Source organism: Heterodontus francisci, chromosome 10 (assembly GCF_036365525.1).
Source record: "Heterodontus francisci isolate sHetFra1 chromosome 10, sHetFra1.hap1, whole genome shotgun sequence".
NCBI classification, from domain to species: Eukaryota; Metazoa; Chordata; class Chondrichthyes; order Heterodontiformes; family Heterodontidae; genus Heterodontus; species Heterodontus francisci.
The window spans coordinates 41,069,207-41,091,178 of NC_090380.1; the positions used below are offsets into that span (position 1 = coordinate 41,069,207).

The 21,972-nt window shown below is 44.4% G+C and overlaps 1 protein-coding gene across 1 annotated transcript in view; it reads left to right on the forward strand.

Annotated features, from left to right (window-relative positions):
• The window catches only part of cnksr2a (connector enhancer of kinase suppressor of Ras 2a), a 613,293-nt gene that overhangs the window by 478,565 nt on the left and 112,756 nt on the right, over nt 1–21,972 (forward strand). Inside the window, exon 14 of the mRNA XM_068039874.1 lies at nt 14,063–14,108. Coding sequence (XP_067895975.1) covers nt 14,063–14,108 — 46 coding nt within the window. The remainder of the gene's footprint in view (nt 1–14,062; nt 14,109–21,972) is intronic.

Sequence of the window (21,972 nt, forward strand, 5' to 3'; positions counted from 1 at the left end):
TCAGATACAGAAAGAGAATTAAAGGAAGATTGGATTAAGAGAGAGAAGGAGCCGGAAAGAAAAAAATTAAAAATTAAGTTTACATTTTAAAATCTCCAACAATTAAAACCTGAAGGAATGCGACTCCATATTTGTAATAGTTAATTTTCAGTGCCAGAAAGGTTGTTTTACAGTAATTAACACTTATGATATAGTTGAAAGGTAACTTAGATTGGACTGGACAAGACCTCACTTTCTGTGATGCGTTTAGTTCGTATTTACCACGCAAATACAGCAATTTCAAGTCAATCAAAGCATTTCAGTGGTGAGCCAGACAGCAAGGAGAGCAGACACAGGGAGCAATTCAGATGCATGCCCTTAGAATTCTCTGTCCTTTAATTGGAGTAGGCATAAAATCATGGGAGGTGCATGTCTGAATTCTCAGTATGTGCTTCCAGAGTTGAGGCTTCATGCAGGTAATGGAAACTTGTAATATAAAACTGATTTCTAATTCTAGAAGTCCTAAACAATACCTCAATGTAACAAAATGTGGAGGTTTTTATAAAGCAATCCCAAAGGGGTTTGGTGGTGATTTTGAACAGAAATGGTCATCATAGGTCTAATGTAGGCACAAAAGAGCAAAGATGCCTGACTGGTATTGAGAACCATGTTAGATATATGAAATCAATTAAGCATGAAATTAACTTATTCTCCAAACCTTTTGTACTGTAATTGAGTTTTAAAATAATTTTTGTTATACAGTATGCGAAAAAAACAAACCAGGGTCATGCGCAGGTGAAGTAGTTCCAACAATGGTGCTGCATAATTAGTCTGTGATTCAGGCATTAACATCAAACATACTGAGTTTTCTGAACAACAAACAACTGCTTTGATAAATGGAAAAACAAAAGTCTTTCAGATGAGATGTTAAACCAAGGCCCATCTACCCTTTCTGGTGAATACAAATGATCCTACAGCAATTTTTTCAAAGAAAAGCAGTGTGGTCCTGGCCAATAGTTAATTTTCGACCAACATCATTTTAAACAGTTTATCTGGTCATTATCACATTGCTCTTTGTGGGGTTTTGCAGTGCTCAAACTGGCTGCCGTGTTTCCTACATTACAAATGGTGACCAAACTTCAAAAGTACTTCAGAGGCTGTAAATTGTTTTTGGACATCCTAAGCTTTGGAAATAAGTCTTACATAGGTGGCAAACAATTACCAAGATAAGAGAAAAGAGGTGGAATTGTTTATATAATTTTCAGTATTGTGCTTTTATATTGCTACTCTTATTGATTGCAAAATCCACAAAATAGGTATACAAAGAAGTCTAGCTTTTTCATATTTCTGATATCAGTCTAATTAAGTAATCGGGGAGCTCTGGCATCAGGAACGCTACTAAATGTGGGCCGATGTATTCAGTGATGGGGTGTAGGGGTAGTTGGGAGGGAGAAATCAGTGTGCTGTTGGAGGACTTAAAAGCCTGCAACAGCTTAAAGGGGATGTCATCTGCCCAAATGGATTGGGAACAAAGCACAAAGGTATCTTTACAAAATCGTCTCTGAAACCTGCAGAAGAGCAGCAAAGATATTGCTGGATGAATTCAGGCAGAGGAGGAAGGCCCTATTTGATGTAGATCCCCAAGGAGAGCTGGTTGAGGCAGTGGACAGAGATAGCCTGGGCAGGGAGTGCCAACTCCAACACTCCTCACAGCAACTCACTGCCAAAAAATGTCTAACCGCCTCAGGCAAGGTAGGAAAATCCAGCTACACCTTCTAAGAATATACAACATAAATCATTTCTGATGCCAACTTTAGCTCAGTGGTAGCACTGTCAACTCTGAATCAGAGGATTGTGCATTCAAGCCCCACTCCAGACTTGAGCATAAAGTCTAGGCTGGCACTTCTGTGCATTACTCAGGGAGTGTTGCACTGTTAGAGGTTCCATCTTTCAAATCAGACGTTAAACTGAGATCCATTTGCTTTCTCAGGTGGATGTAAGAATTCCATGGCACTATTCAAAGAAGAGCAGGAAGTTCTCCTGGTGCCCTGGCCAATATTTACCCTGCAACCAACATCACTGAACCAGTTCAATTAGTCATTACTGTTTGTGGGACAAATTGGCTTCTGTTTTTCTCTCCAACAATGACTACACAGCAAAAGTACTTCATTGGTTCTGAAATACTTTGGGACATCCTGAGTAATGAAAGGTGCTGTATAAATGCAAGTCCTTTCTTCCTTATTTATTTATGGGAATACACAATCAGGTACTTTGTACCTTTGATGCAGCTCTAGCCGCCTGGTACCTAGTTCCTCGTTCCTCGTCCAATTTCAAGAAGAAAAGAAAGAGGAAAGACTAGCCAATGAGAAAAGCATAATGCCCTATCTGAGATTTTGGAGCAGGGGAATGGTAGCTTCTCCACAAATAGCACAAAGGCATATGATAAAGTAGATAGAAAAGCATAAATGTTTCACTGCACCTGTAAAGGCTTCAGTGTAGGTCCTTTAAATTTCCTTCTGTCATATTTATAGTGTTTAACAGCTTGAACATTTTTATTTATACAGTCATGAATCTGAAGGAGCACAAATAATTAAAAAGATGTATGACAGCACCATATTATTACCGACTCATTTGCATGTGTCCACAAAAATGAATGAACAGTTCCACCAGAAATGTCAGTAGAAAACAGGACATGCACTAAAGAGGGCAAAAATCCACTACAATGAATCTCCATCTCATGTCCCACAGCTGCTTACCCAGTTTGTGTCATATAATCAGTCAGTATCAGCAGAGACTGTGGGCCTTATTCTCTCCTACATTATAGTTTAGTGTTTTGGAATGAACAGTCACTGAAAATTCACTTAAACTCGATTACATTTGATGCACTGGATTCTTGTAAAGTCATAGAGAGATACAGCACTGAAACAGGCCCTTCGGCCCACCGAGTCTGCCAACCATCAACCACCCATTTATACTAATCCTACATTAATCCCATATTCCCTACCACATCCCCACCTTCCCTCAATTCTCCTACCACCTACCCACACTAAGGGTAATTTACAATGGTCAATTTACCTACCAACCTGCAAGTCTTTGGCTGTGGGAGGAAACCGGAGCACCCGGCGGAAACCCACGCGGTCACAGGGAGAACTTGCAAACTCCGCACAGGCAGTACCCAAAACTGAACCCGGGTTGCTGGAGCTATGAGGCCACTGTGGCAAGGATGTAATCCTGTAATAGCTATTCTACCATTAACCATGTGCCAAACTTCTCTAGAAATGTCAAAGATGTCAACAGTTTCACCCTCAACTGTGAAAAGATTACTAATTAGTGGTAGAGTGTACTATTAAATCATTTCATTTTACTTCTGCGCTAACCTCAACACTCAAGGTATTGATTATAAAGTATAATGGCACTACAAAAATGCAAGTTAATTTGTATAATTAAAAGATTTGCATCTGGTATGCGTTTGTCACACTTCAAAACATGCAAAGTATTGTTACGATCAGGTGAGAAAAGGGTCTAGGTGTCTCTCTGTGCCTTCACCTGGTCTTACCGTAACAGGGTTTTATTTTTAAACACACTTTTTAGCTCCCCCTTGGTGAATCCTTGTTCACTGCTTTCTGATTAGAAGCCAAAGAAACCAGCACAAACAGGTTTTCTTAGGTTTAAAGAAGAAAAGTTGAAATTTATTAAACTTAAACTCTAATTCGGTTGACGCCTACAGATACACGATGCGCCCACACTAGCGAATACAGACAGAAAAGAGCAGAAGGAAAATAAAGTGGATAAGTTTAAGGCAATATCTGAAGTGTTTTTGTTACAGTTCTTCAAGCTCACTGTAGAGTCCTTGATTTTAGGTTGTTCTTGCTTTTCATTGGGGCCCAGCATTCTTCTTAAATCTTGTTCGCTGTAGGAGACTTTTCTGTCTTGAGGTTTATGTGTCTTCAGTGGCTTCAGAGGCTTGTGAGAAAGAGATGGGAGCAGATGGGAGAGATCTTCTCAGTCCAGGAGCAAACAGTCTTTCTCAGTTCAAACTCTCTGTGGCTAGTTCGAAAAACCCTGGGACAGCTAGTTAGTCATGTGATCAGCTGGTCCAACCAGCCCAGGCCCTTGTGGATTGCATCACCACAAGAGGCCCCGGAAAGCGCTTCCCCACCCCCTCACTGTCCGGTTATCAATATTCATTGTGGGTTGAATGTTTCAGGGAATGGTTCTTTGTCTACACAAGCACCGTTAGTATGCCAATGTTTTTTTTCCAGCCATGGCTGATCTGTTCAACAAATCATTTCCTCGCTCCAGCAACAGTTCAAAATCATTGTTCATTTGACAAACCCAAAGTGCCTCATTCTTGGCAGGTGGGGGCCTGCATGACACCTCCACACCCAGTGGAATGAAATGCAATTTGAGAAAAGCGCGTTTCATTAAAAGGGTCAAGAGAAAATATAAGATACAGAAAAAAATATTAATTTCTCTCATTCATTCCCATTCAGTTATCAATCCTAAAACTTATTTTAGAAAAGCAAATTCTAAAAAATGCCAATGATTTTGAGAACCAAGCAATAGATAATGCTACCTAATTCTGTTAGCTTTCCATTCCTCTGAAGTATTCCTTCAAGAAATGTACAAGTGAACCTTCTGTTATATGTTTGGTTCTGTATGCTGCCACCTTATTGAGTCTACCAGAGAGATTTTAGACTGTAGAATTTAAACATTAATATTTATTTCATAAAAACTATATACACTCCATACTAGGCTGTGTTCTTCCTTCAAAAGCCACGTTGTAACTGTTCACGAGTCTCTCTCACATCATCATGGTGAGCGGTAATCTTTGTATTCTCTCAAGATTAACCCTTTGATACACTTATACTACACCTGCAACATCATTGAAACTGTTTGATTCTGCTGGAGTGTCAGTTTACAAACAGGCCTCCTGTAGAAGCCATTTAGAAACTGCCTGTAATTAGACAAATATGACCTCATGACCTGCTACTAATTTGCAAAATTGCTGGCCGTCAGCCAACTGGCCACTGTCAAGTAGTAACATGGTCCGTCCGTTCCAGTCAGTACTGACATGCTTTCAGGAATGGAAATAGAGTTCCACAAGCTTAGTTATCCTTAAATGCCAATTTAGACCAATAATTACTATCTACTTTGTAGTACTGACTCAATTTCAAAAGCAGCTCTATAAATTTAGAATAGAAAAGGGGCACATTTGCTCTCAACACTAAAATTGCCCCTGTTTAATATATGTGAATAATGTACAGTGAGCTTTGCAACAGTATATAGTGCTGTATTCTGTATTCAGCTCGCATTGTACTCCAGCAAGAGAACTGATCTTTGGTTGCTAAGTAAAAATCAGTTCACTTCAATAACTGATCAGTGAAGTATTCAGATCCCTACTGAAATATTGTTTCACAGACTGCAGAATGAGAGGAGTAAAAGAGGGAGCTAAAAGATATATGATTGGAAATTGAATTTTATTGCCTCATGGGAGAAAGATTTTTAGTACAACAAAATATGTTCTCTCTTCCAATTTATTTTTCCATGAGTAAATTATAGAAACCCTCATGAGAAGCAACAGAACTGGAAGATCAATCACAGGATTGAGTTCCATGGAAGAAAATACAATTATAAAATTTAACTTTGGAAGATAACCTAATGGCACTTTATGAGCTGAATTTTGTGGTGCCGGCGGGGTTCTGGAGCCTCTCACCACCACCCCCCCCAGCATGGTTCTGTGGCATCCAGGTTATTACCAGCCGGTGCCAGGATCCCCATCCCTTGAAAGACAGGGAGCCCGCCTTCCAGAGTTGCGAGCGGGCCGGCATCTCAGTTGGTGTGGTGGCCACTGCTGGTACTACAAGAGGCCTTGGACACAGGCCCAGCACTGGAGCCCAGACCCAAGGTAAGTGAGTTGGGGTCACCAGGACCAGACCGGCAGGCCTGGGCAGGAGATAGGGTGGGCATTTAGTGCAGCGGAAGGAGGGCTTACATAAGTGGAGTATTTCTTGGCGATTGCCCACAGAGGAGGGCCCACTCCAAGCCCGCAGGGATGTCGCCTTGTTTTACTGGGCGGCCTCCCCCCACTGTGGAGGCCCTCGCCGTCACTGGTTAAACATAAAAAATAGGAGCAGGAGTAGGCCATTCGGCTCTTTGAGCCTGCTCCGCCATTCATTATGATCATGGCTGATCATCCAATCAGTAGCCTGTTCCCGCTTTCGCCCCATACCCTTTGATCCCTTTAGACCCAAGAGCTATATCTAACTCCTTCTTGAAAACATACAATGTTTTGGCCTCAACTGCTTTCTGTGGTAGTGAATTCCACAGGCTCACCACTCTCTGGGTGAAGAAATGTGTCCTCATCTCAGTCCTGAAAGGTTTATCCTGTATCCTTAGACTATGACCCATGGTCCTGGACTCCCCCACCATCGGGAACATCCTTCCTGCATCTACCGTGTCAAGTCCTGTTAGAATTTTATAGGTTTCTGTGAGATCCCCCCTCACTCTTCTGAACTCCAGCGAATATAATCCTAACTGACTCAATCTCTCCTCATACGTCAGTCCCCACCATCCCAGGAATCAGTCTGGTAAACCTTCGCTGTGCTCCCTCTATAGCAAGAACATCCTTCCTCAGATAAGGAGACCACAATTGGACAAAATATTCCAGGTGTGGCCTCACCAAGGCCCTGTATAATTGCAGCAAGACATCCCTGCTCCTGTACTCAAATCCTTTCGCTATGAAGGCCAACATACCATTTGCCTTTTTTACCACCTGTTACACCTGCATGCTTACCTTCAGCGACTGGTGTACGAGAACACCCAGGTCTCGCTGCATATTTCCCTCTCTCAGATAATAATCTGCCTTCCTGGTTTTGCTACCAAAGTGGATAACCTCACATTTATCCACATTATACTGCATCTGCCATGCATTTGCCCAGTCACTCAATCTGTCCAAATCACCCTGAAGCCTGTCTGCATCCTCCTCACAACTCACCCTCCCACCCAGTTTTGGGTCGTCTGCAAATTTGGAGATATTACATTGAGATCCCTCATCTAAATCATTAATGTATATTGTGAATAGCTGGGGACCTAGCACCGATCCCTGTGGTACCCCACTAGTCACTGCCTGCCATTTGGAAAAAGACCCATTTATCCCTACTGTTTGTTTCCTGTCTGCCAACCAATTTTCTATCCATCGCAATACACTACCCCAATCCCATGCGCTTTAATTTTACATGCTAATCTCTTATGTGGAACTTTGTCAAAAGCCTTCTGAAAGTCCAAATAAACCACATCCACTGGCTCCCCCTCATCAACTCTACTAGTTACATCCTCGAAGAATTCTAGTACATTTGTCAAGCATGATTTACCTGTCGTAAATCCATGCTGACTCTGCCTGATTCTACCACTGTTATCTAAGTGCTCTGCTATAAAATCTTTGATAATGGACTCTAGAATTTTCCCCACTACTGACGTCAGGCTGACTGGTCTATAATTCCCTGTTTTCTCTCTACCTCCCTTTTAAATAGTGGGGTTACATTAGCTACCCTCCAATCTGTAGGAACTGTTCAAGAGTCGATAGAATCTTGGAAGATGACTACCAATGCATCCACTATTTCTAGGGCCACTTCCTTAAGTATTCTGGGATGCATACCATCAGGCCCTGGAGAATTATCAGCCTTCAATCCCATCAATTTTCCCAACACCATTTCTCTACTAATACTGATTTATTTCAGTTCCTCTCTCTCACTAAGCCCTGTGTTCCCCAACATTTCTGTTATGATATTTGTGTCCTCCTTTGTGAAGACAGAACCAAGGTATGCATTTAGTTTGTCAACCATTTCTTTATTCCCCATAATAAATTCCCCTGTTCCTGACTGCAAGGGACCAACATTGGTCTTCACCAATCTTTTTCTCTTCACATACCTATAGAAACTTTTACAGTCAGTTTTTATATTCCCCGCAAGCTTGCTCTCGTACTCTATTTTCCCCTTCTTAATAAATCCCTTGGTCCTCCTTTGCTGAATTCTAAACTGCTCCCAATCCTCAGGTCTGTTGTTTTTTCTGGCAGGTTTATATGCCTCTTCCTTGGATCTAATGCTATCTCTAATTTCCCATGTAAGCCATTGTTTGGCTACCTTTCCCATTTTACTTTTGCGCCTGACAGGGATAAACAATTGTTGCAGTTCATCCATGCGCTCTTTAAATGTTTGCCCTTGCCTATCCACTGTCATCCCTTTAAGTAACGTTTCCCAATCCGTCATGGCCAACTCGCACCTCATGCCTTCATAGTTTCCGTTACTAAGATTCAGAACCCTTGTCTCAGAATCAACTACGTCACTGTCCAACTTGATGAAGAATTCTATCATATTATGGTCGCTCATCCTCAGTAACAGCAGGAAGAGGCCCTTACGTGGCCAGTAATAGGCCACTTAAGGGCCTGAATTGGCCTCTGGGAGGGAAGGCCATCATCGGCTTATCCCGACCCTGCCTAAATTCCATTATGACGAGAAGGCGACGGGCCCTCTGCACCCCCACCTCCCATCACAATTCTACGGGCCCCCACCTCCAGGGGCCCCAGAAAATTCAGCCCTATAAATGTAAAATTAGAGAAACTAATTTTTGCTAAGAACATAGCAATTTCTGGCCAAAGAAAGAAGATAGTAGGTTTTATTTGTGGCTGAAAAAGATGCAAGGAAATAATTCAACTAAGAGGTTCTGATGACATCATAAATGTTAAGAAGTAAATTTGAACAGATAACTCTTCTGTCAAGCCAGGCCCTGCACCACCTGCAACCAACAGAGCAGCAAGCACTGGATCTCTTTGGTAAAGTGCGTCGACTCTTAAACATGCATGCCAGCATAGAAAAGTGGCAAAAGTTAATCAAAACAATTAAAAGGCTTACTTTCCTTTTTTTGTTACTTGCTCATTTTTCATTGGTAGTTATCCTACCTGCTTGCTGTGTGTTCATTAGTAGATGATCCAATCTTCTTCGTTGGTCTCCTTGTCTCGAGAGACAATGGGTAAGCACCTAGAGGTGGTCAATGGTTTGTGAAGCAGTGCCTGGAGTGGCTATAAAGGCCAATTCTAGAGTGACAGACTCTTCCACAGGGCGCTGCAGATAAAATTGGTTGTTGGGGCTGTTACACAGTTGGCTCTCTCCTTGCACTTCTGTCTTTTTTCCTGCCAACTGCTAAGTCTCTTTGACTTGCCACTCTTTAGCCCTGCCTTTATGGCTGTCCGCCAGCTCTGGCGTTCAGTGGCAACTGACTCCCACGACTTGTGATCAATGTCACAGAACTTCATGTCGCGTTTGCAGATGTCTTTAAAGCGGAGACTTGGATGGTCGATGGGTCTGATATCAGTGACGAGCTCGCTGTACAATGCGTCCTTCGGGATCCTGCCATCTTCCATGAGACTCACATGGCCAAGCCATCTCAAGCGCCGCTGGCTCAGTAAGGTGTATATGCTGGGGATGTTGGCCGCCTGGAGGACTTCTGCGTTGGAGATACGGTCCTGCCACCTGATGCCAAGGATTCTCCGGAGACAGCGAAGATGGAATGAATTGAGAGGTCGCTCTTGGCTGACATACATTGTCCAGGCCTCGCTGCTGTAGAGCAAGGTACTGAGGACACAGGCTTGAAACACTTGGACTTTTGTGTTCCGTGTTAGTGCGCCATTTTCCCACACCCTCTTGGCCAGTCTGGACATAGCAGCGGACACCTTTCCCATGCGCTTGTTGATTTCTGCATCAAGAGACAGGTTACTGGTGATAGTTGAGCCTAGGTAGGTGAACTCTTGAACCACTTCCAGAGCGTGGTCACCAATATTGATGGATGGAGCATTTCTGACATCCTGTCCCATGAGATCGTTTTCTTGAGGCTGATGGTTAGGCCAAATTTGTTGCAGGCAGCCGCAACCCTGTCAATGAGTCTCTGCAGACACTCTTCTGTGTGGGATGTTAATGCAGCATCGTCAGCAAAGTGGAGTTCCCTGATGAGGACTTTCCATACTTTGGTCTTCACTCTACGATGGGCAAGGTTGAACAACATGCCATCCGATATTGTGTGGAGGAAAATTCCTTCTTCTGAAGACTTGAACGCACGTGAGAGCAGCAGTGAGAAGAAGACCCCAAACAGTGCAGGTGCGAGAACACAGCCCTGTTTCACACCACTGAGGATAGGAAAGGGGTCTGATGAGGTGCCGCTATGCTGAATTGTGCCTTTCATATTGTCATGGAATGAAGTGATGATACGTCGTATGTTTGGTGGACATCCAATCTTTGCTAGTAGTCTGAAGAGACCACGTCTGCTGACGAGGTCAGAGGCTTTGGTGAGATCAATGAAAGCAATGTAGAGGGGCCTCTGTTGTTCGCGGCATTTCTCCTGCAGCTGGTGAAGGGAGAACAGCATGTCAATGGTGGATCTCTCTGCTCGAAAGTCGCACTGTGCCTCAGGGTAGACACGCTCAGCCAGCTTCTGGAGTCGACAACTCGAGCAAAGACTTTCCCCACTATGCTGAGCAGGGAGATTCCACGGTAGTTGTTGCAGTCAACGCAGTCACCCTTGTTCTTATAGAAGGTGATGATATTGGCATCGCGCATGTCCTGTGGTACTGCTCCCTCATCCCAGCACAGGCAAAGCAGTTCATGTAGTGCTGAGAGTATAGCAGGCTTGGCACTCTTGATTATTTCAGGGGTAATGCCGTCCTTTCCAGGGGCTTTTCCACTGGCTAGAAAATCAATGGCATCACTGAGTTCCGATTTCGTTGGCTGTTCGTCCAGCTCATCCATGACTGGCAGAGACTGGGCTGCATTGAGGGCGGTCTCAGTGACAACATTTTCCCTGGAGTACAGTTCTTGGTGGTGCTCCACCCAGCTGTCCATTTGCTTGCGTTGGTCAGTGATCGTGTCCCCTGATTTAGACTTGAGGGGGGCAATCTTCTTGATGGTTGGCCCAAAAGCTCTCTTAATGCCATCATACATTCCTCTGATGTTTCCAGTGTCGGAGGCCAGCTGAATACGACTGCATAGGTGTTGCCAGTAGTCATTTGCATAATGCCTGGCTGTTCTTTGTGCAGCGCTTCTGGCTACTTTAAGTGCTACGGATGTTAACTCACTGGGGGCTTTCTTATAGTTTAGCAGTGCAGTGTGCTTAGCGGCTATGACAGGTTCCAGCTCTTCAAAGTGAGATTGAAACCAGTCTGCATTCTGCTTCTCACGTTTGCCAAAGGTGGTCATTGCTGAGTCACAGCTGGCATCTCTGATGTGGTCTCACTTTGTCTCTGCATTCCCTGCAGGAGTGTTTGAAGGGCTTTTTCAGGTGAATTTAGAAACTTATGTAACAGCTGTGGATAAGTAATTCTGGTAATGTTAATGTGCGGGCAGCCCTTCTGCTTGGAGTGATGTAGCTTCTTTGGTTTGAGTCTAACTTTGCTGCACACCAGGGAGTGATCAGTGTCGCAGTCCGCATTGTGGAAGCTGCTTTTGATTTGGACACTGTTTATAGAGGCTCGCCTTGTGACGATGAGGTCCAGCTGGTGCCACCGATGTGATCTCGGGTGTCTCCATGAAACCTGGTGACAGGGTTTAGTATGAAAGAACGAGTTGGTGATGCAGAGGCTGTGATAGGTACACAACTCCAGCAGTCTCTGTCCATTCTCATTCATCCTTCCAATGCCATAGCGCCCAAGGCAGGAGGGCCATGAGTCATGGTCGGCCCCAACCCTGGCGTTAAAGTCCCCCAGCAGGAACAAATGTTCGGTATTAGGAATGCTACTAATGATATTATGGAGTTCCTCGTAGAACTGGTCTTTAACTTCAGGTGGGGAGCAGAGTGTTGGAGCATAGATGCTGAGTAGGTGTACTGGACCAGAGCAACTGTAATGTATGGTTGACATCCTTCCAGCTACGAAAGATGAATTGTTGAAGATTGCAGTGTAGGTTGATAAAGCAGTTGAAAGGCATACAGGATCCTGGGCTTTATAAATAGAGACATAGAATACAAAAGCAAGGAAGTTATGATGAACCTTTATAAAATATTGGTTCGGCTTCAATTGGAGTATTGTGTCCAAATCTGGGCACTGCACTTTAGGAAGGATGTGAAGTCTTTAGCGAGAGTGCAGAAAAGATTTACGAGAATGGTTCCAAGGATTAGGGATTTCATTTACATGGATAGATTGGAGAATCTGGGTCTGTTCTCTTTAGAGAAGCGAAGGTTAAACCGAGATTTGATAGAGGTATACAAAATCATGAGGGGTCTGGACAAGGTAGATAGAGAGAAACTGTACCCTTTGGCAGAGGGGTCGAGAATCATAGGACACAGATTTAAGGTGAGTGGCAAAAGAACCGAAGGTGACATGAGGAAAACTTTTTTTATGCAGCAAATGGTTAGGATCTGGAATGCACTGCCTGAGACGTATAAAACGTCTGAGCATCATGCTCTGAAAGGAAAATGTCAAGGTATTCTTACTTGCAGGGCAGGCTGAGAAAGCAGGATTCCAACATGTCAAATTTCCAGGGGATGGAAATCTGAAAGTTTTCCCTATCTCTCCACCTCTTGCTCCCCTGACCCCCACCCCCACCATTTCTGCAGTGAACAGCAATTATAGAGCTTCAAGAAGTTATTTTTCTTCCATTTTATGCTGTGATTTTTTTTCATGGGATATGGGCATTGCTGGCTAGGCCAGCATTTATTGCCCATCCCTAATTGCCCTTGAGAAGGTGTTGGTGAGCCACCTTCTCGAACTGCTGCAGTACATGTGGTGTAGGTACACCAACAGTGCTACAGTGCTATTAGGAAGGGAGTTCCAGGATTTTGACCCAGCAACAGTGAAGGAATAGTGATATAGTTCCAAGTCAGGATGGTGTGTGGCTTGGAGGGGAACTTGCTGGTGGTGGTGTTCCCATGCATCTGCTGCCCTTGTCCTTCTAGGTGGTAGAGGTCGGGGGTTTGGAAGGTGCTATCGAAGGAGCCTTGCTGAGTTGCTGCAATGCATCTTGTAGATGGTACACACTGCTGCCACTGTGCGTCAGTGTTGGAGAGAGTGAATTTTGGTGGATGGGGTGCCAATCCTGGCTTTGTCCTGGATGGTGTCGAGCTTCTTGAGTGTTGACGGAGCTGCACCCATCCATGCAAGTGGAGAGTATTCCATCACACTCCTGATTGTGCCTTGTAGATAGTGGACAGGCTTTGGGGTTAGGGCAAGGGTCAGGAGGTGAGTTACCCACCGCAGAATTCCGAGCTTCTGACCTGCTATTGTAGCCACAGTACTTATATGGCTGGTACAGTTCAGTTTCTGGTCAATGGTAAGCCCCAGAATGTTGATATTTGGGAATTCAACGATGGTATTGTCATTGAATGTCAAAGGTAGATGGTTGGATTCTCTCGTTGGCGATGGTCATTGCCTGGCACTTATGTGGCACCAATGTAACTTGCCACTTATCAGCTCAATCTGATAGTTTTTTGTAGGTGTCAAAAAATTGCCCATTTTTCCTCGATTTTCAGAATGTCCCAGAATAATGAAACTGCCTCGAGTCCTTCAGTAGCCTTATTCGTGACTGTAGTTAAATATGCAGAATTCAGAAGTATGGTTTCTGTCTTTATGCCTGCAGCTATCAAAAAACAGTGGCCATTTGTGTGTAGAATGTCTGCAGTGCTCATAAGACTGACCATATGTTAAGAGTGCAAAGTAATTTTGTGGTTAGACCATGTGGCTTTTTTTTTTCTCGTATTTCAGATGCATTCTATAAAAGTAGCTCTCAAAATTTTTCATTCCCATGCTGTTTTTAGGAAGTATTTATATTAGAGAGGCATCGCCTGTTAAATGTAGAATATCTCGAATTAGAATAATCCTTTTTCATATTTCTAAAAGTGTCTGTGAATGGTGATGGTTTGTATCAATTAGCAGGTTGGGTGTCTACTTTTATTTTGCAGTACAAGAAATTCAGATCTAAGTTGAGATAACAGCCCAACGTAGATGATGACACAGTCATATGTGGTTCAAAACCAGATAGAACATAAACTGTAAGATCCTCAGTTTGTATTTTTCATAGTTGCTTTTCCTCTTCTTTAATTCCAGACATTCCAGCAATCCCTGGGGCAGAAATCCAAAAAAAGAAACAAAGGTATGTTGGATTGTTTTTATGAATTTTCTTTTGTGTTTGTTGCTATGTTTTAGAGATGAAAATTTCAGATTAGTAGTTTTAAGCAGTGTTAGATTCATAGAGAGATACAGCACTGAAACAGGCCCTTCAGCCCACCAAGTCTTTGCCGACCGACAACCACCCATTTATACTAATCCCACATTCCCTATCACATCCCCACCATTCTCCGACCAACTACCTACACTAGGGGCAATTTACAATGACCAATTTACCTATCAACCTGCAAGTCTTTGGCTGTGGGAGGAAACCAGAGCACCCGGCGGAAACCCACGCGGTCACAGGGAGAACTTGTAAACTCCGCACAGGCAGTACCCAGAACCGAACCTCGGTCGCTGGAGCTGTGAGGCTGCGGTGCTAACCACTGCGTCACTGATTCAGTTTTTATATGTGTGCTTTTAGTCTTGTTGTGCCTAACTTTGAAGTTTAAAAAACGTACATTCATAAACTGTGGTAACCCTCTTGCAAGCCAGTTCTGGCCATGCTGAAGGTCTCAGTCACACTATGGTCTAGAAATTGTGATTATTTCAATGATTTTTGTTTGTCTAACAGTTCGACTTTTATTAGATGTTTGTTCTATTCTCAAAATTATATTGCAGCAAACAAAAGTAAAGATAGCAGTGAAAGAAGAAACTCAGTTAATAATATACAACAAAAACAAGAAATGCTGGAATCACTCAGCAGGTCTGGCAGCATCTGTGGAAAGAGAAGCAGAGTTAACGTTTCGGGTCAGTGACCCTTCTTCCGAAGAAGGGTCACTGACCCGAAACGTTAACTCTGCTTCTCTTTCCACAGATGCTGCCAGACCTGCTGAGTGATTCCAGCATTTCTTGTTTTTGTTTCAGATTTCCAGCATCCGCGGTATTTTGCTTTTATTTCAGTTAATAATATGTTTATTTAATGATCAGACTTGAATAAATGTGTGTGCTGGTGAAAGGGTTCTCACCATGAACATGAGAAATGAATTGCAGGCATTTTCGCATGCTGCAAACGTTTTTGTCAAAACTTTCAAATTATGTGCACAGATATAGTGTTGAAGCTATATTATGAGCTGGGATTTGTCTACAGACCTGGAAATCCCAGCACCTAAGGCCCAAGTGAAACTTTTAACTAAATCCCAGATCCTACAGAAGGGTAAACTAAGTGGAGACACTTCTTGCTGGCATTTCATACGTTAAATGGCCAAGTTATTGGGCACATTTAATGATTTTTTTCATAATTGTATAATTTTTTTTTGTTATATTGTAAATGTCACTTCCTGCTTACCACTTACCACTGCACTTTCAAATTCCCAACTATCTAGCCTTTGGTCTACATGTGTACTTGGTAAACTATCCCTCCTCATTCTTCTTGACCTATCTGCAGCCTGAAACAGTGTACCACAACATCCTCTCCCAGTGCCTCTTCTCTGTTGTCTAACTGGGAGGAACTGCCTTTGCCTGAATCCATTCTGACCTATTGAATCATACCCCAAAAATCATCTCTTCTAACTCCTATAATGTTACCTCTGGAGTTGCACAGGAACTATCCTTATCCCCTTTCTATTTCTCAGCTACATGCTGCCCCTCAGCAACATCATCCGAAAACACATTATGTTCCAGATGTACGCTGACAATACTCAGGTCTATCTCATCACCAACCCTCATTGCCTCTGATTTATCACATCGCTTGTCTGACATCCAGTATTAGATGAGCAAAAATGTTCTCCAATTGAATATTGGGAAGACCGAAGCCATTGTCTTTGGTCCCAGTCATAAATCCTGTTCCCTCACCACCATTTCCATCCCTCTCCCTGGTAACTGTCTGAAGCTGAACCAGACCATTTGTAGCCTTGATGTTATGTTGGACTCTGAGATGAGCTTCAGCTATATCACCAAGACAGCCTACTTCCACCTACAAAACATCTCCTGTCTTTGCTTATCTGCTCCTGGAACCCTCATCCATGCCATTGTTATCTCTGGACTGGTCTCTTCCAATGCCCTACTGACGGACCTCCCATCTTCCACCTTACATAAACTTGAGCTCACCCAAAACTCGGCTGCCTGTGTATCTTAACTCATACCAAGTGCTGTTTACCTGTCATCCCCGTGCATGCTGACTGGCACTACTGCCCAGTCTGACAGCAAAGAACAAAGAACAGTACAGCACAGGAACAGGCCATTCGGCCCTCCAAGCCTGCTCCGATCTTGATGCCTGCCGAAACTAACACCTTCTGCACTTCCGTGGGCCCATATCCCTCTATTCCCTTCCTATTCATATATTTATCAAGATGTCTCTTAAACGTCGCTATTGTATCTGCTTCCACCACCTCCCCTGGCAGCAAGTTCCAGGCACTCACCACCCTCTGTGTAAAACACTTGCCTCGCACATCCCCTCTAAACTTTGCCCCTCGCACCTTAAACCTATGTCCCCGAGTAACTGACTCTTCCACCCTGGGAAAAAGCTTCTGACTATCCACTCTGTCCATGCCGCTCATAACTTTGTAAACCTCTATCATGTCGCCCCTCCACCTCCGTCGTTCCAGTGAAAACAATCCGAGTTTTTCATACCTCTCCTCATAGCTAATGCCCTCCAGACCAGGCAACATCCTGGTAAACCTCCTCTGTACCCTCTCCAAAGCCTCCACGTCCTTCTGGTAGTGTAGCGACCAGAATTGCACGCAATATTCTAAGTGTGGCCTAACTAAGGTTCTGTACAGCTGCAACATGACTTGCCAATTTTTATACTCTATGCCCCGACCGATGAAGGCAAGCATGCCGAATGCCTTCTTGACTACCTTATCCACCTGCGTTGCCACTTTCAGTGACCTGTGGACCAGGGAGAATGCTGTCACTGAGACTGCCCTCAATGCAGCCCAGCCTCTACCAGTCATGGATGAGCTGGACATACAGCCAACCAAATCGGAACTCAGTGATGCCATTGATTCCCTAGCCAGCGGAAAAGCCCCTGGGAAGGACAGCATTACCCCTGAAATAATCAAGAGTGCCAAGCCTGCTATACTCTCAGCACTACATGAACTGCTATGCCTGTGCTGGGACGAGGGAGCAGTACCCCAGGACATGCGCGATGCCAACATCATCACCCTCTATAAAAACAAAGGTGACCGCGGTGACTGCAACAACTACCGTGGAATCTCCCTGCTCAGCATAGTGGGGAAAGTCTTTGCTCGAGTCGCTCTGAACAGGCTCCAGAAGCTGGCCGAGCGCGTCTACCCTGAGGCACAGTGTGGCTTTCGTGCAGAGAAATCGACTATTGACATGCTGTTCTCCCTTCGTCAGATACAGGAGAAATGCCGTGAACAACAGATGCCCCTCTACATTGCTTTCATTGATCTCACCAAAGCCTTTGACCTTGTCAGCAGACGTGGTCTCTTCAGACTACTAGAAAAGATCGGATGTCCACCAAAGCTACTAAGTATCATCACCTCATTCCATGACAATATGAAAGGCACAATTCAACATGGTGGCTCCTCATCAGAGCCCTTTCCTATCCTGAGTGGTGTGAAACAGGGCTGTGTTCTCGCACCCACACTTTTTGGGATTTTCTTCTCCCTGCTGCTTTCACATGCGTTCAAATCCTCTGAAGAAGGAATTTTCCTCCACACAAGATCAGGGGGCAGGTTGTTCAACCTTGCCCGTCTAAGAGCGAAGTCCAAAGTACGGAAAGTCCTCATCAGAGAACTCCTCTTTGCTGACGATGCTGCTTTAACATCTCACACTGAAGAATGCCTGCAGAGTCTCATCGACAGGTTTGCGTCTGCCTGCAATGAATTTGGCCTAACCATCAGCCTCAAGAAAACGAACATCATGGGGCAGGATGTCAGAAATGCTCCATCCATCAATATTGGCGACCACGCTCTGGAAGTGGTTCAAGAGTTCACCTACCTAGGCTCAACTATCACCAGTAACCTGTCTCTAGATGCAGAAATCAACAAGCGCATGGGTAAGGCTTCCACTGCTATGTCCAGACTGGCCAAGAGAGTGTGGGAAAATGGCGCACTGACACGGAACACAAAAGTCCGTGTGTATCAGGCCTGTGTCCTCAGTACCTTGCTCTACGGCAGCGAGGCCTGGACAACGTATGCCAGCCAAGAGCGACGTCTCAATTCATTCCATCTTCGCTGCCTTCGGAGAATACTTGGCATCAGGTGGCAGGACTATATCTCCAACACAGAAGTCCTTGAAGCGGCCAACACCCCCAGCTTATACACACTACTGAGTCAGCGGCGCTTGAGATGGCTTGGCCATGTGAGCCGCATGGAAGATGGCAGGATCCCCAAATACACATTGTACAGCGAGCTCGCCACTGGTATCAGACCCACCGGCCGTCCATGTCTCCGTTATAAAGACGTCTGCAAACGCGACATGAAATCGTGTGACATTGATCACAAGTCGTGGGAGTCAGTTGCCAGCATTCGCCAGAGCTGGCGGGCAGCCATAAAGACAGGGCTAAATTGTGGCGAGTCGAAGAGACTTAGTAGTTGGCAGGAAAAAAGACAGAGGCGCAAGGGGAGAGCCAACTGTGCAACAGCCCCAACAAACAAATTTCTCTGCAGCACCTGTGGAAGAGCCTGTCACTCCAGAATTGGCCTTTATAGCCACTCCAGGCGCTGCTTCACAAACCACTGACCACCTCCAGGCGCGTATCCATTGTCTCTCGAGATAAGGAGGCCCAAAAGAAGGACCTGTACGCCCAGATCTCTCTGCCTGTCAATACTCCTAAGGGTTCTGCCATTTACTGTATACCTCCCACCTGCATTATACCTTCCAAAATGCATTACCTCACATTTGTCCGGATTAAACTCCATCTGCCATTTCTCCACCCAAATCTCCAACCGATCTATATCCTGCTGTATCCTCTGACAATCCTGATCATTATCCGCAACTCCACCAACCTTTGTGTCGTCCGCAAACTTACTAATCAGACCAGCTACATTTTCCTCCAAATCATTTATATATACTACAAACAGCAAAGGTCCCAGCACTGATCCCTGCGGAACACCACTAGTCACATCCCTCCATTCAGAAAAACACCCATCCACTGTTACCCTCTGTCTTCTGTGACCAAGCCAGTTCTGTATCCATCTTGCCAGCTCACTTCTGATCCCGTGTGACTTCACCTCTTGCACCAGTCTGCCATGCGGGACCTTGTCAAAGGCTTTACTAAAGTCCATATCGACAACATCCACCACCCTTCCCTCATCAATCACCTTCGTCACTTCCTCAAAAAACTCAATCAAATTAGTAAGACACGACCTCCCCTTCACAAAACCATGCTGTCTCTCGCTAATAAGTTCGTTTGTTTTCAAATGGGAGTAAACCCTGTCCCGAAGAATCCTTTCTAATAGTTTCTCTACCACTGACGTAAGGCTCACCGGCCTATAATTTCTTGGATTATCCTTGCCACCCTTCTTAAACAAAGGAACAACATTGGCTATTCTCCAGTCCTCTGGGACCTCACCTGTAGCCAATGAGGATGCAAAGCATCTCAATTTTAAAATCCTCATCCTTGTTTTCAAATTCCTCCATGGTTTTGCCCCTCCAGTCTCTGGAACCTCTTTCAGCCCTACAAGCTTTTGAGATCTCTACACTTCTCCAGTTCTGTCCTCTTGCACATCCCTGATTTTAATTGCTGCACCATTGGTGGCCATACTTTCAGATGCCTGGCCCTAAGCTCTGGAATACCCTCCCTAAACTCTCTACCTATCGACCTTCTCTCCTCCTTTAAGATGCTTCTTAAAATTGTTTGGTCATCTGCCCTGATATCTACTTCTGTGGCTCGATGTCACATTTTTCTACGTTATAGGCGTTATATAAATGTAAGTTGTTGTTCTTGTCACTCTATCTCAAAACACTGATCTGAATGAACAAGGCAAATGACAGTCCAAAAGAGCATGAAGATATTGAGCCATTTTATGCGATAAGAGCAACAGGTGTTATAATGGCATAATTTGGAGCGTAACCTCTGACATCCATACGTGCACAATTAAGCAAAGAATCCAGAAGTTTCTGTTAAATATAACTTCAATTCTTATAGCTTTTTGTAGTTTTGAAGGTTATAAAGAAAGATCTGTGTTATTTGGAGTTGAAGATGACAGTGATGGTTTTAGACTTAAATTGAGTCTAAAGATTGTATTTAGCAAAAATGCTGCTTATTTCATGCTTTGGGAATGAGCTGTACTCCATTTTCCAAAGACCTACAATCCTCTGAGAGAAAGAAATTCTCCTCATCTCTGTCTTAAATGGGTGACCCCTTATTTTTAAACAGTGACCCCTAGTTCTAGATTCACCCGCAACAGGAAACATCCTTTCCACATCCACCCTGTCAAGACCCCTCAGGATCTTATATGTTTCAATCAAGTCGCCTCTTACTCTCCTAAACTCCAGCAAATACAGGCCTAGCCTGTCCAACATTTCCTCATAAGACAACCCGCCCATTCCAGGTATTTGTCTAGTAAACCTTCTCTGTACTGCTTGCAACACATTTACATCCTTCCTTAAATAAGGAGACCAATACTGTACACAGTACTCCAGTTATACCCTGTATAACTGAAGCATAACCTCCCTATTTTTGTATTCAATTCCCCTCGCAATAAATGATAACATTCTATTAGCTTTCCTAATTACTTGCTGGACCTGCATACTAACCTTTTGTAATTCATGCATTAGGATACCCAGATCCTTCTGCATCTCAGAGCTCTGCAATCTCTCACCATTTGGATAATATACTTTTTTATTCTTCCTGCCAAAATGGACAATTTCCCAATTTTCCACATTATACTCCATTTACCAGGTCTTTGCCCACTCACTTAACCTATCTATATCCCTTTGTAGCCTCCTTATGTAATCTTCACAACTTGCTTTCCTATCTATCTTTGTGTCATCAGCAAATTTAGCAACCATTCCTTCGGTCCCTTCATCCAAGTCATTTATATGAATTGTAAAAAGCCCCGGCATTGATCCCTGTGGCACACCACTCGTTACATCTCACCAGAAAATGACCCATTTATGCCACTCTTTGTTTCCTGTTAGCTAGCCAATCTTCTATCCATGCCAATATGTTACCCCTACATCGTGAGCTTTTATTTTCTGCAATAACCTTTGATGTGGCACCTTATCAAATGCCTTCTGGAAATCTACATCCACCAGTCACAGGCAGAGGGGTTAAGGATCCGCTGTCCACACTCAGCACCCTGAGAGGAACCCCCAAATACAGAGGCCACCCGCTCCTCCGCCCTTTCAAGGCACACTTATACCTCCCTGCTCACCTGAGAAGGACAAAGGCTTTGTGGAGACTCCAGTTGCCTCGTTTCCCCCTCCTGCCTAGCCACTGCTGCATAGAGCTCATGGACAAGGCGATGGTATGTAGGTCCGCACGCATCTCCAGCATCCACTGACTGGTCTTTTGGACCTGGCTCTCCATGAGGATCGCCAGCCTCTCAATGGAGGAAGCCATAAGCACACACACCTGAGGTATGGCAGCACTCCTGGCTTGGATGGACTCTTCCATCATCCAAGCTTGGGTGCACATAGCCTCTGACAGCTCAGCCAGATATTCCCTTACCTCTCACTGCAGCTCCAGCAGGTACCGTGTTGCCAACGACTCCAGAGGCATGTTGTCAGCATGGGCCTGGCCTTCAGCAGTCCTCTGACTGTCAGTGGCCTCGGCTGTCACTTCCTCCATCAGTTGCTTGGGCATGTCTGTGATGTACTCACCAGCTCACCAGCTTTTGAACCTGAGTATAATCGTGAATGCATACCCACCGATGTGAGAGTCTCTGTGCTGCTGGAGGGTGCAGGGAATGGTGTGACATTGCACCCTCTGAGGC